Source organism: Antedon bifida, chromosome 11 (assembly GCF_963402885.1).
Source record: "Antedon bifida chromosome 11, ecAntBifi1.1, whole genome shotgun sequence".
NCBI classification, from domain to species: domain Eukaryota; kingdom Metazoa; phylum Echinodermata; class Crinoidea; order Comatulida; family Antedonidae; genus Antedon; species Antedon bifida.
Window position 1 is genome coordinate 17,559,792 of NC_136236.1, and position 12,828 is coordinate 17,572,619.

General features: G+C 33.9%; 1 protein-coding gene across 1 annotated transcript; it reads left to right on the forward strand.

Annotated features, from left to right (window-relative positions):
* Positions 1 to 46: 46 nt before the first annotated feature.
* Positions 47 to 9,572, forward strand: LOC144855419 (LHFPL tetraspan subfamily member 3 protein-like). Its single transcript, XM_078713269.1, has 3 exons — positions 47 to 575; positions 5,820 to 6,056; positions 6,438 to 9,572. Exons 1-3 carry the CDS (start codon positions 158 to 160, stop codon positions 6,695 to 6,697), a joined length of 915 nt encoding a protein of 304 aa, XP_078569395.1. The 5' UTR covers positions 47 to 157; the 3' UTR covers positions 6,698 to 9,572.
* The last annotated feature ends 3,256 nt before the right edge of the window (positions 9,573 to 12,828 follow it).

Below are 12,828 nucleotides of genomic sequence, written 5' to 3' on the forward strand. Positions count from 1 at the left end.
CGCTTGAATGGTTTGACTTGTAACCGAACGAAACGCAAACGCAGGGGAGATAGCGAGCTAGCAGGTAGGCCTAGGCTTAGTGTTGAAATCGATAAGGAAACTGTCGGGAAAAGACGATACATTTCAACATTTTCAGCTGTACGGGTTGTTTGAAACCATGAAGGAGGTTAAGGATAACTCGTATAGTTACTACTACCATACAAATTACGTACGAAACAGTCGAGCTATAGCGATTGCTTGGGCCATTTTTACCATTTGTTTTGCCATAATTTTGATTGTCGTCTTCGTTCAGCCGTACTGGATCGGTGATGGCCGTGAAGCTCAAGGGGTTGGCTACGCTGGCCTGTATCATGTGTGTGTAAGCTTTGGCCTAAGAGGAGAACCGGACTGTACGAGAGATATATTTGATTTTGGTCAAATTGATGGGAATTCGGCATTAGTAGCTGCCACAGTTTTTGTTGGATTTGGCGTTATTTTTGTTTTGTTATCCGTTTGCGGAATGTGTTGTTTCATGTGTCGAAAGCCAACAACAGCCACCGTTTTCAGAATTTGTGGTGTTTTACAACTGTTGACAGGTAGGTACAGTTAAGATTCTTCACAACTGCTCCAGTTTGGCAAATAAAGTCGCATCTCTAGGCCTATGTTCTTTTTCTCCATGCGGCTATAGTATCTATTCGGTCAATCTATCTTTGTATGAACATAGCCACACGTGGAGCTGTAATGTATAAAAACGAAAAGACTGTACAAGCAATCGGATGCGAACCTGATCTGGAGCCCGACCGGAACAGGTGGGAAAGACTCTTTATTCGGATTAAACCCATGTATTCAATCAATGTGACGCTATATTATATGGAAGGACTATTCATATAAAATACTATTCACTTGGCAATTTAGTCGATTCTATTTTAATCCTTTTGTAGTCCAGATGACATCTTAAAATATTTTATAGGCCGCTGCAAAATGATTTTGACGTAGTTAGAATTAAACTCTTGGCCGCAAATCAAAGCTCCCTATAATTAATTATTTTCTTACTTCACTCTTTTGTGACTGTCGTCTGAAAGAATCTGCAGTACTGTAAGGGTTTAGGTCAATCAAAGCTATGGTATTGTATTTTATCAAATATTCATGGATGTACAGTAGGCCATGCTTATCCAACATCCATACAGTAGTACTCAAGGCATTTTTATCCACTTATTAATATAGGCTTACTGTCTACATTGACGTAGTGACAGCTTGAATGCTTACTGTACCAACCATTGGAATATACCTGCCATAAACATAGACTATTTACTTTAAATTGATTAATCTTTTTCAATTACATTCTGTAGCACTTCACTTTTATTAATGACTAATCTATTAATAATAATATGATGCAGTTAAATGTTGTATTAAGGATTTACATAGGTTTTGTTAGTCTGTACAGTAAATGGCTACTAGATAAGTTTGCTGTGTGTTATTCAATTAATGTAAGGCAGTGTACATTACAGTATACTCCCAACAGAAAGAAATCAATTCTATATAATTATTAGCTAGGTTCCAAATCTTATAGTGGAATACAGTGTACTGTAGGGCCTATCTAATAAAATGTCAAATATATTGTACTAGCTGTACCAGTATCAATCCCATCATGGAATATGACAAAATATCCTCAAATTATACGCCTTGCCTTCAGTTGCTTTAAATGCTTTTATTGGCTACAGTATTAGGCCTAGCCTATGTACCACTGTTTTAACTATCTGTTTTCTCATTGAAATTAGATGGAATTGGTTATATGAAACCACCCGTTTCTAATTTAACACTATTTTGTCATCTGTACAATATTATCGCTATGACTGACAAACTAAAGACAAAATGTGTCATGTCCGGATAAAAAAACCTGCCATTAATAATTTATGTTGCATGTTGGTTTTTACACTCTACTACCAGATGACTCGCCACAAATTTTTGAATACTCGCTGACTTTTTTCTAATACAGTTCAGATGTTGGTCGGAGCCCGTTTCCACTAGGACACAACAGAGCCACCTGGTTGCTCAGTGGTCAACCATTTTTGATGACAAACTGTACATAAGCAGAAAATTTAAATGTTTACAGTATAGTAATACTAATAGTATACAGTATAGCAAATTTGTTAAGAGGTGGAAGACCTAACGGTCCGACTACAGGCCCTTGGCGGCCACTTGACCACACCCCTTGCTCACTTGACCCCATCCCCTACTCACTTGACCCCACCCCCTGCTCACTTGACCCACCCCCTGCTCACTCATGCAATGTCACATAGCTATTTCCTTGCATGTTGAAGTGCTTTGATTACTATTTTCATCTACAAAATGCTCAAAACGTTTTAAAAAATATGTACAGTATTGTATTTTGCAATAGAATAGTATAGAAATTTGTTTTATGATTGGAATACATTGTTTTGACCCACCTAACTTATATAATCACTTTCAATTCCCGCAAAAAACTATAGAAAATATAAGAATCAAAAGAATTCAATATAAAATCGTTTCTCTCTTAAGAATGTGGCTAATCGTTGGCACTCCTAAATTGTTTTCAAGTTTAAGAGTACCAGATTTGCTTCTATTGTATGGGTGTTGAGGTTATAAACCTCAATTATTTGATTTAATTGTTCTGAATGAAGGACATAGAGTGTTTGCTGTTTCTGTCATAATAGGGTACTACGCTCAGTGTATCCATTTATACACCCACTGTACACTAAGTCTATTATACAGCTTTGTATAGAATACTGTGCGTAGCTAGCAATGGATCTACTGAATTCACTATTCAGTATATTTAACTAGTTATGTACAATTGTATTGCTGTATATTATCATCTACATCCTGATACGTTTATAGTAAAGCTATCCCTGTAATATCCTTTATTCTAAACACATCAGTAACATTTTTAAAAAAAGCAACTCATATTTATTATAGGGACAACTCTACTGTATACTGTACAGGTATGACACTACGGTACACCTTTATGCAGTCAAAGCAAAGAATTTAATTATTCTAACAGTTTACTGTAGTAACTACAGTACATTAGTTTACTGCAATAATGTACAATTTTAATTTGTTAATGAGACATTCACAATCACAGCAATAGACAGCATGTACTTTGTATTTAATAATTGAAAACAGGGTAAACGAAATGTGGTAACTGCAGTAATAATTTTGACATGGTATAGTATTTATTGATATACCTGTAGAATAAAGTAAAGGACATCAAACTACATGGCTATATAAAGCTCTGTCTACACTATCAAATAGTGTGGTGTGCCCAAAAATTTGGAATTCTTTACCAGATGAAATTAAAATTATTTGTTAAGTTAAATGTCTTTTTTGTTCATTATCATATTATATTATATATATTTCTTACCTTACCTTATTTTTAATTATGTTGCCTGGACCCCACAAAAGCTTAAGCTTCCAGTGGGGTACCCCTTTTTCTCATTTATTATCTATTATTTCTAGAAAATGTTAACTGTATTTTGTTTTTATTTGAGAAATAAAAATTATTGATTGATTGATTGATAAATATGGTAGTGATATGCCCAAATATGGTAGTGATATAACATCATCATGTCCATATATGGATACATCACATAAAGTTAGATAGTGTAGACAGAGCTTAAGTCATATTGTGACAAAATCCCACTATTTTAGTTCAAACCAAAATACTGTAAGTACTCCCTGTCCAAGTTGAGTTGAAATCAAATTGATTGTTTCGTTTTATCACTCTCCAAAATCAAATCGGGTCCTACAGCGAGTCGACCATATGAAAGACAAGATAGTACAGTAGAAACTACAAGAAACTTATTTTAAATTTAAATTCATTTATTTGTAATGAATGGTAAAGTAACATTTTTGAATGAGTGAGAACTCAAGTACCATACAGAATTAATTAAAGGCCATACAGCTAGAATTATGTATACTGTGTTTACACATTGATAAATGTAAAATTGTTTTTATGTACTTTGATACATGGGTTCAAAAGTACTGTATATAAAGATAAAGTTTGGTGTGTATAAAAAGAAATGTGATTATTCTATTACAGGTACATGTACAGTAATGTAGGTACTGTACCTAATTCGGTTTGAGGGTACGATTGGGTGTGGTTGTGGTGTGAATACTGTACTTACTGTTTTGCTGTGTAAATACAACAACCCAATATTTCATTGCTTTTAAAGCATATTATTATTATTCAATTAATATTATAGCACCATGGTAAATAAACAATTGTACTGTACGTTCTCCAACACTAAACAAATTTGTAGTTTTTATTTATTTAATTTCAAAACTTAATTAAATATGTTACTGCACGACTACTTAATAAACCTTCCCATGCTGTGAATTGTCTTTCAAGGTAATCAAAACAATATTCTTTTATTTGTCAAATTAATTATTGAATATGCAATTATAGTAGTAATGTTATAGATCTGTTTATTTGTCAATAACACAGAGAATGCAAATTGTTTCAAAGAATGCGACCAAGAATTTTAAATAAAATTGATTTTTCGATTTAACTAGCATACCACTGTATAGTGTGGAACAGTACTGTATTATGCAGTATCATATACTCTGAAAATAATTCATTCTTGCACATCGTTTTATTATTCATATTAATAAATAATATAAATCTATTAATACTGTAAATTATGTTTACTCATGTCAAATATTAATTTTTTCAAACATATTATCTAAATTTGTATATTTTGCTTTTAAAAAAGACATTACAATTTATCGATGTACTGTACCATTCCAATAATGTATATGAATAAATTCCCTGTGCAAACTGGACATAAATGAAATGTATTAAAGCATATCGCATACAGTTTATAAGCACTGTTCCTTTTTACTGACTAAAGCTCTGTCTACACTATCAAACTAGTTTGACAAAATAAAGTGTGCTGTGCCCAAATATGGTTGGTAGGTTAGTGATATTCTTAAATATGGTAGTGATATGACATCATCACGTCCATATATGGGCACATCACATTTTTTTGTCACATAAAGTTTGATAGTGTAGACAGAGCTTAATGTTTATATGCACAGGAACCCTACGGTACATTTCCTTACTTAGAAATAGCACAGCAGTGCGTATAATTTCTCATAAAAACATATCAAAAATTGCAGTGCCCATGACATAGTAACAACAATGGTTAATAGTGCCCGTGATGAATGCACCTCTATTCGCCCAGTCATTTAGTCAAACGTGTACAAAGATTTTACTGTTCTTACCACTGTGCTTATACAAAAAAGTTGATTCTATAAACATAATTTAAGTTATAAACCTTCTTACACCCTTTACTAACAAAAGGTTACTTTACTGTTCAATAGATAATACTAAAATATACCTGGTTAAATTCTGTCTTAAAAACCGTGGGAATTTAATAGAAATATATCATACAAAAAGAATTCCATTGTGATGTTATCATATTCAACAGCATTGATATGTAAATTCGGTGTATAGAGAAGATGCCTGTTTTTCTAGTAGCAATATCATTGTACTGGTGGTACAGAATAACATACATGAATGTAAAGTACAGTATAATAGCTGATTGTCAGTAGTGTCAGTTAAGTTGACATTTTTTTTGTCAAACTAGTCTGATAGTGTAGGCAGAGCTTTAGGGATATTTTTGTTTTACTTACATACATTGTTTTTGTGTGCCCAACTATAAATAGTTAAAGTAAAACAACCAGAAAAGTTAGCAGAGATTTCGGGCAACACCCTTCATCAGTGCAAGTGGATATTCCATTCGACTTTTTAGGCAATACAGTAATTTGTAAAATAAAATAGTGATTCATCTATCTTATTTTAGGAGTATTTGTACTCATTGGTATCATCGTCTACCCAGCTGGTTGGGATCATAGCGTCATTCAGTCTCTCTGTGGCAGCGATTCCTACGATCTTGGTGGATGTCAACTACGCTGGGTGTTTGTGTTGGCCATCGTGGCAGTCTTCGATGCCATCATCCTGGGTATCTTAGCTCTTTTGCTTGCCAGCAAGCATGACAAGCTCCACCCTGAACACTTCTCTGAGTACTATGCACCTAAAGGTAAGCCTATGATTTGTTTGATTGCCCACTACTGGACTAGTCAGATTATATTTGCCCAGTGAGATAGATACATTTTGAATTTCATACACCCAACAGTAACTTACCAATGTACATTACCATGGACATATACTACAGTCTTATTTATTTATTAAATAAATAAATAAGACTTACTGTAGTATATGTATTTGAGGTGGACTGGAAGTAAAATAGTCACAACCCTAGATTGACCACCAAGCTACAGCCAATTCAATTTTAGCCAAATCATACTGTGTTTTACTAAATATACCGAACCTACAAATACAAAACTAGGAAATGGTAATGCAAAATTTGTTGGGGGAAAAAAGAAAATGTTTAGATTGTGTTTTCTCTTTTCGTAACCAGCCGGAAAATACTCTGAAAAAGGCTCCGTTTCTCGAGCGTCCATAGTATCAAGAAACTTCAATGTAAATCCACTTCCAGTAGGAGAAAGCAATGATGACGACCGAAGCAACGCAGCATCGTCTAGCCATCGTGCCGCATCTCCTGTTACCGACCCAACTTACGCAACGATTCAGAAGAGAAATAAGGTTCACCCTCATGGTAGTGATTCTAGAATAGATTCGGACTCAGGACATGATGATAGACAGGATCTTGTGAGGTAGATTGTACTCGCCAACAAGCCGGACCTTGTTACGTATAGCGGCCTCAATCTGTAAATTATCCTATTAGGCTTTATTTTTTATAACCTTTTATACAGTGGTTTGATGTTGAGAATTCAATATCATTTTAATTAATTGTGTCTGTCACAGTGTCATAACATAAATTTAATTATTCATTGTTTTTTTGCTTTAGTTCAGATGTATTGTTTATTTATTTATTGAGATGCATGTAGTTGCATTTTTATTGGTTGCATTACTGAGCTTAATTTTACCAGTGGAGACTTTGACAACCTTCCACTAATCCCTGCATCCTCAACTATCCTTTGACTTCCCCACTACCCCTGGATACTCCACTAAACTGTGGCTTTCTCACTACACTGTAGTTCTCTCCAGTACCCACTAGATATCGCCACTAGCCACTGGATATCTCCACTAAACTGTGGTGCTCTCAGCTACCCTGGATATCTCCACTAGCCACTGGATATCTCCACTTATCCCTAGATCCTCCAATAAACCATGGATCTCCCCATTATCCACTGGATAACTCCACTTATTCCTAGATCCTCCACTAGCCACTGGATCTCTCCACTAAACCATGGATCTCGCCACTGGATCTCTCCACTAAACCATGGATCTCTCCACTAAACCATGGATCTCCACTAAACCATGGATCTCCAGTTAACCATGGATCTCTCCACTAAACCCATGGATCTCCACTAAACAATGGATTTTCTCCACTAAACAATGGATTTTCTCCACTAAACAATGGATCTCCACTAAACAATGGATTTTTTCTCCACTAAACAATGGATTTTTTCTCCACTAAACAATGGATTTTCTCCACTAAACAATGGATTTTCTCCACTAAACAATGGATTTTCTCCACTAAACAATGGATTTTCTCCACTAAACCACAGATCTCTCCAATAAACCATGGATCTCTCCACTAAACCATACATGGCTCTCTTCATATATTTCTTCATTAAGCTGTAGATTTTCTCAAATAAACTACGGCTCTCCATTCCCCATTGAATCTCTCCACTAACACCTGGATCCCCTCACTAATTCCTGATCCTCCACTACCCCCTAAAGTGAACCCCATCTTACAATATGGCCTTATAGTTACTGTGTACAGTTGCCCTGTGGTGTACTGTACTGAATACTGTAAAAAGGTAATGTTTTACTGTGTTAAATATTAAGGTTTTAAAAATTATGTTAAGTGTTAGATGCACAGGCATAATACAGTTTCTGTAGGCATTTTCTTGTATCTGGACTTTTTCTGTTAAGGAGTGGCCTTGATTAACTAAAACCTTGTGTTCTTTCAGAAATTTTAGCCTTTTTAATTATAAATTTAAAGACATTTTCTTATAATATAAATGATACCTTGATTTTTTTTATTTGGTGGATGTACATACTATTAACTAAAGTTCTTTCATAAAATTAGAAATATTTTGAAAATTAAAGCATTTTATGTAAATTTGTTACTGTATTGTGTTAGTACAGTAAATTTTATGATCATGTGATGATACAAAATTAATATTAATATTTATAATCATAGATTACGATTTATAGATTTCCACAAAATAACAAAATATGTATTTTTACATTTGATATTCCATTAGTCCATAATATCCTTCCAACTAAATAAATGAATAAAAGTAGCAGTAGAAAAACTTTTCAAGGTTGGTGAATAGTACTGTACTGTCTTGGAAAAATGTGTAACTGTATTACCGTAGTAATGAAATAGGATCAATTTCTGGCTCCAACCAGGGCATCTAGTGCAAATGCATCGTTAGCAACCAAATCGTTGCTAAGAAACTGCCTGGTTACAGTAAACCACTTTCATTCCATTTCAAAATCAAGTTGGAATTTTGAATTAATAAATTAACTTTTTTTTTTTTGTATCTTTACTATGCAGTCTATACTGTAGTAGTAAATATATAAATTATTTCACATTTATTTTTAATTTGTTTGTTTCTTTAAGTAATGTACCACCTTGGTTGGTTTAAATCTATGAATATATTATAATAAATATATGTATATAATATTAGGTGATGATGAATTAATACCTTGTAAAGTTTAATTTTATTAATTATGAAATTATTAATTTTTATTATTTAAATATATGGTTTACTGTACGTGTCTCTTGCTTCGTAAATAGGTTTCATTGTATATGCTTGTTGCCTAGGTAACCAAATTTATGATGTTATCTTAATGATTACTGTAACATTTTCTATTTCTGGAGATCGACATATTTCAATGCGTTTTCGATTACTCACTGTTTACATGTACAGTATGGTTCACCTGATTTTGTGCACAACCTAATATGCTGGTCTCTGGTTCAATTCCCGGACGAATACTGTACCCATATTCGCCAATCACACTTAAGCCAGATATTTCCTTTTTAATGCTAAGTATTTCACTTAAGTAAATATTTTTAAGGATTTCCCTTAAGTGGTATTCACTTAAAGAGGACAATTTTTGTAAGTGTTATCAATCAGTGTGATTGTTGACAGCCATTAAAATCTATTTTCAAATCCACTGAAATATGGTTTACAAAAATCAATGAATCCAGAATCAGTAAAGCTCTGTTTACACTATCAAACTAGTGATATGACATCATCATGTCCATATATGGGCACATCACAATTTTGGCATGTAAGGTTTAATAGAGTAGACCGAGAATAGGTTGTCTATTTGTTTATTAAACAGAACTAGAATTTTCATGAAATCTAGAATGTAAAAGAGGAACTTTATACTGAAACTGCAATATAATTGCAATTAATTATTGTGTTTTGATCTAAGCAAAGCGCAATGTGAACACACCTTTATACAAATGTGACATTTTTAACCTGTTATTAAAGAACACTGGTATTCTATTAAACATTGAATTGTTTTTTGTTTAGGAAGTATTTGGTCCCTTAATTGTCACACCACGAACACGACCTTTGATTATTGCGTGAAACGACTGATGGGATGTTTTAACACAGTAGCCTATTACCGTCACACTTTGTTAGGTCCCAAAGCTGTACTGTACTTAAAGCAGTGGCATAATGCAGATGCCTGATGACCCTGGTTTCGGAACCCTAAGGCGTGTTAGCCTTTTTCGACATATTTTAATGCCTGTTTTTTCCTCTGGACACTGCCCCATAAGCCCCTGAGTTTAGCCAGTAAGCGCTCATAGCTATTACGCCACTGACTTAAAGGGATTATAATATTTTAAATTACAACCCATTTAATTCATTTTAAATGGGGAAATCCAGACATCGTTATCAACTACAGCATACAGACACAACCAGTAGACTCGTCCATGCACAGCCCTTTAAACAAATAAGATTTTCTCACATATCTCAAGATAGCAACGTAAAGATTAGCAAATATATCTCGAACTTTGGAACTAACATTTTTATATATTTGCATATTGAATATTATCTTATGTTTAATCGTTATTTCATATCTAAATTTCAGTTAATATTTATTATTATATTTTGCTTCCTTGAAAAAAAGTTTACATACATTCATTGATTCATTCATTTATTCATTGAATGAATGAACAAGTTACATACAGTAGGTCTACTGCTTGCTACCTTGTTCATATTTTTCTTCTATGCCTGACTACTTCATAGAATAGATCATGGATAAAATAGCTAACTGTTTTATATCCATGATAGAATATAGGTCTATATTTTTTTAAAATTCATAATAACCAACGGGAGAGGGCGCTACAACACTTGATAGAGGGCGATATTTAAAAATATTGGAATAGTGTAATAAGATAAATATTCAATAAATAAAATATAATGATACACTCCATTTTAATCTAATAGGTTAAGTTAGCCTTCAAATACATTAATACATTACAATCATTAATTGATAAGTTTACCCCCTCTATGAGCATTATTTTTGTCTGGTAGACAACTCTCCAAATTAATTGTTTGAGGTATTTTGTCGCCGCTGACGCATCATACGAACTCTGTTATTTTATTTCAAATAATTATGCACACCCAAAAGCTCCCTATTGAAATACAATAATGACGTCATCGTTGGCATTACAATGCCTATTGTCTGTGTAAATCGCTGCCGTTTCTATTGTATGCATTTACGAATCAGTTATTAACTGATTTATATGTGCATCCATTGTCATATTTCCGATACCCGTAATAATAATATACTGAAGGATATATTAGTATGAAAATAGCTTACAGTATACGCATGGAGCTAAAATTAAATTAATTTTATAGCTCCATGGTATACGTATAGCAGCATGATCAAAATTAGTGAAAACTACATTCTATTATGACATGTCTGCATCCCCCCCTCCCCCCACCCCAATCCCTATTAATTACTAATGCAATGATTTTAAGTATGACATATAATATTATATACGTATAAACATGAAATTGTTTTTTTTTTATAGAATAAAGCTTGGTTCCCACTTTTGGAAGCAACCCAATGACGTAAGCGCAATGCAAGCAAATTAACACGATATATAGTAAACTGTCGTTTGTCATTGGTCAACTCGCTTGCGTCGCGCTTTACTCGAATAATAATCGCATGGTGTGGCTGCAAAATCACTGCCGCGACTTTGAATTTCGTGGACGGAAAATTTGCAATATTCTGCCTAATAATAACATCCAATTTGGAAATCAGTCAGTTTTAAGAGACAGTTCCAGACTTTTTCTTTAAGTAGGCCTAAAACACTGCTGATTGTATTATAGAATCTACAAATGTGCGCTACTATTTCGTTCATTCTTGATGTATAATTAAATTACATTAGCGCGGAAATCGATAAACCCTTCAGAGACATAATCGAATAATTCCGTCTTTTTCATGATATCCAGATCTAATGATATAATTAGTCATTGTGCAATTTCAAATTGTATAACATCACCTGTGTGACCATGCAACTATAGCTCCATGGTGTGACCTATTTGCAACTTAATTACATGTATACATTACGGTCGGATCAATCGAATTCCGAGAGCTGTTTGTTGCTTTATAAATCGCTTAATATTCAACAGTTCCCAGGCACGTTCTACCCTAAATTTTGGAAATGCAAAAGATAGAATAGTTTTTTTTTTAAATTTCATTTTTTCAACCCGGATTCACCATGTTCCGATATGTTGATTAGTAGACGTACTTTGTTAAATGCGAGTTTATATTTAAAAATCCCAATTGATTCTCTATATTTATAGTTCATGCTTGGTTCACTCTAGTATGCCAACCCTTTCACACCAAAACTCCGCAGTGACCTCCGGAGACACCTCGGGTTTGTGATCATTCAAAAACGAAACTACAATCACATCGACGACGCAACCCAGGGACGTAAGAGCGCGCCGCGAATAATCTGACCAATCACGACTCGATGGATAATCCAAATTGCTTGTGATTGGTCAACTTGTTGTTGTGCTTGTCATCATTGCGTTGCGTTCATGGGAACCAACCTTTAAAATACAGTTTAGTCGTTTAGTTTCGCATTTTTTGTCGTGATAGCTTACTAATCCGCCTCCTGATCGATGCTAGTTGAATAGAACGTTTAATATTTATCGTTCTAATGGGCCTAATGATAGACAGGCCACACATTCATGCATCCACAGTGTGAAAGCAGGCGCTGCGTGGACACCGACGATATCTGTGTTATTATCTTTTACAGAATGGTGGCTATCGATATAGGGCGTTCCTTGGTACCAAACGTTTGACACCAAATTGTGGATGATGAGAATGTTTTGCTTTATTCACATGTACAGTTTGAACAATGCGCTTATAGGCCTACTATAATGCGCCGTTTAAAAACAACGTGTGCCCTAAAGGCTTTAAAACCTCGCGATTGGCCAGTAACGTCGTAGGCCTTTTTTTGTAATGTGGTTCTTATTCGTTTGGTTACAGTATTCTATATCTGAAAATCGCATGTTTTTACTCTATAGTCTTCTATATAATACAGTTCTGAGAGGACTAGAGTTAGTTATGTAATTGTTTATATAATAAAGAAACAACATCGATATTAAGTTCTATTGTTTATTGCACGTAAACGTTGGAATGTTCAACGCAAATAAATTGCATAACATTATACAGTATAATAAATAGAACAAAACATAAAAACATATAAATAATTCATTATTGAAGAATTATTTACA

Excerpts from the sequence above, each read along its gene's own strand:
- LOC144855419 (XM_078713269.1), top strand. The coding sequence starts at position 158 with ATGAAGGAGGTTAAGGATAACTCGTATAGTTACTACTACCATACAAAT. Across the intron at positions 576-5,819 it reads TGTTTTACAACTGTTGACAG|GAGTATTTGTACTCATTGGT; the intron begins GTAGGTACAGTT and ends ATCTTATTTTAG. Across the intron at positions 6,057-6,437 it reads TGAGTACTATGCACCTAAAG|CCGGAAAATACTCTGAAAAA; the intron begins GTAAGCCTATGA and ends TTTCGTAACCAG.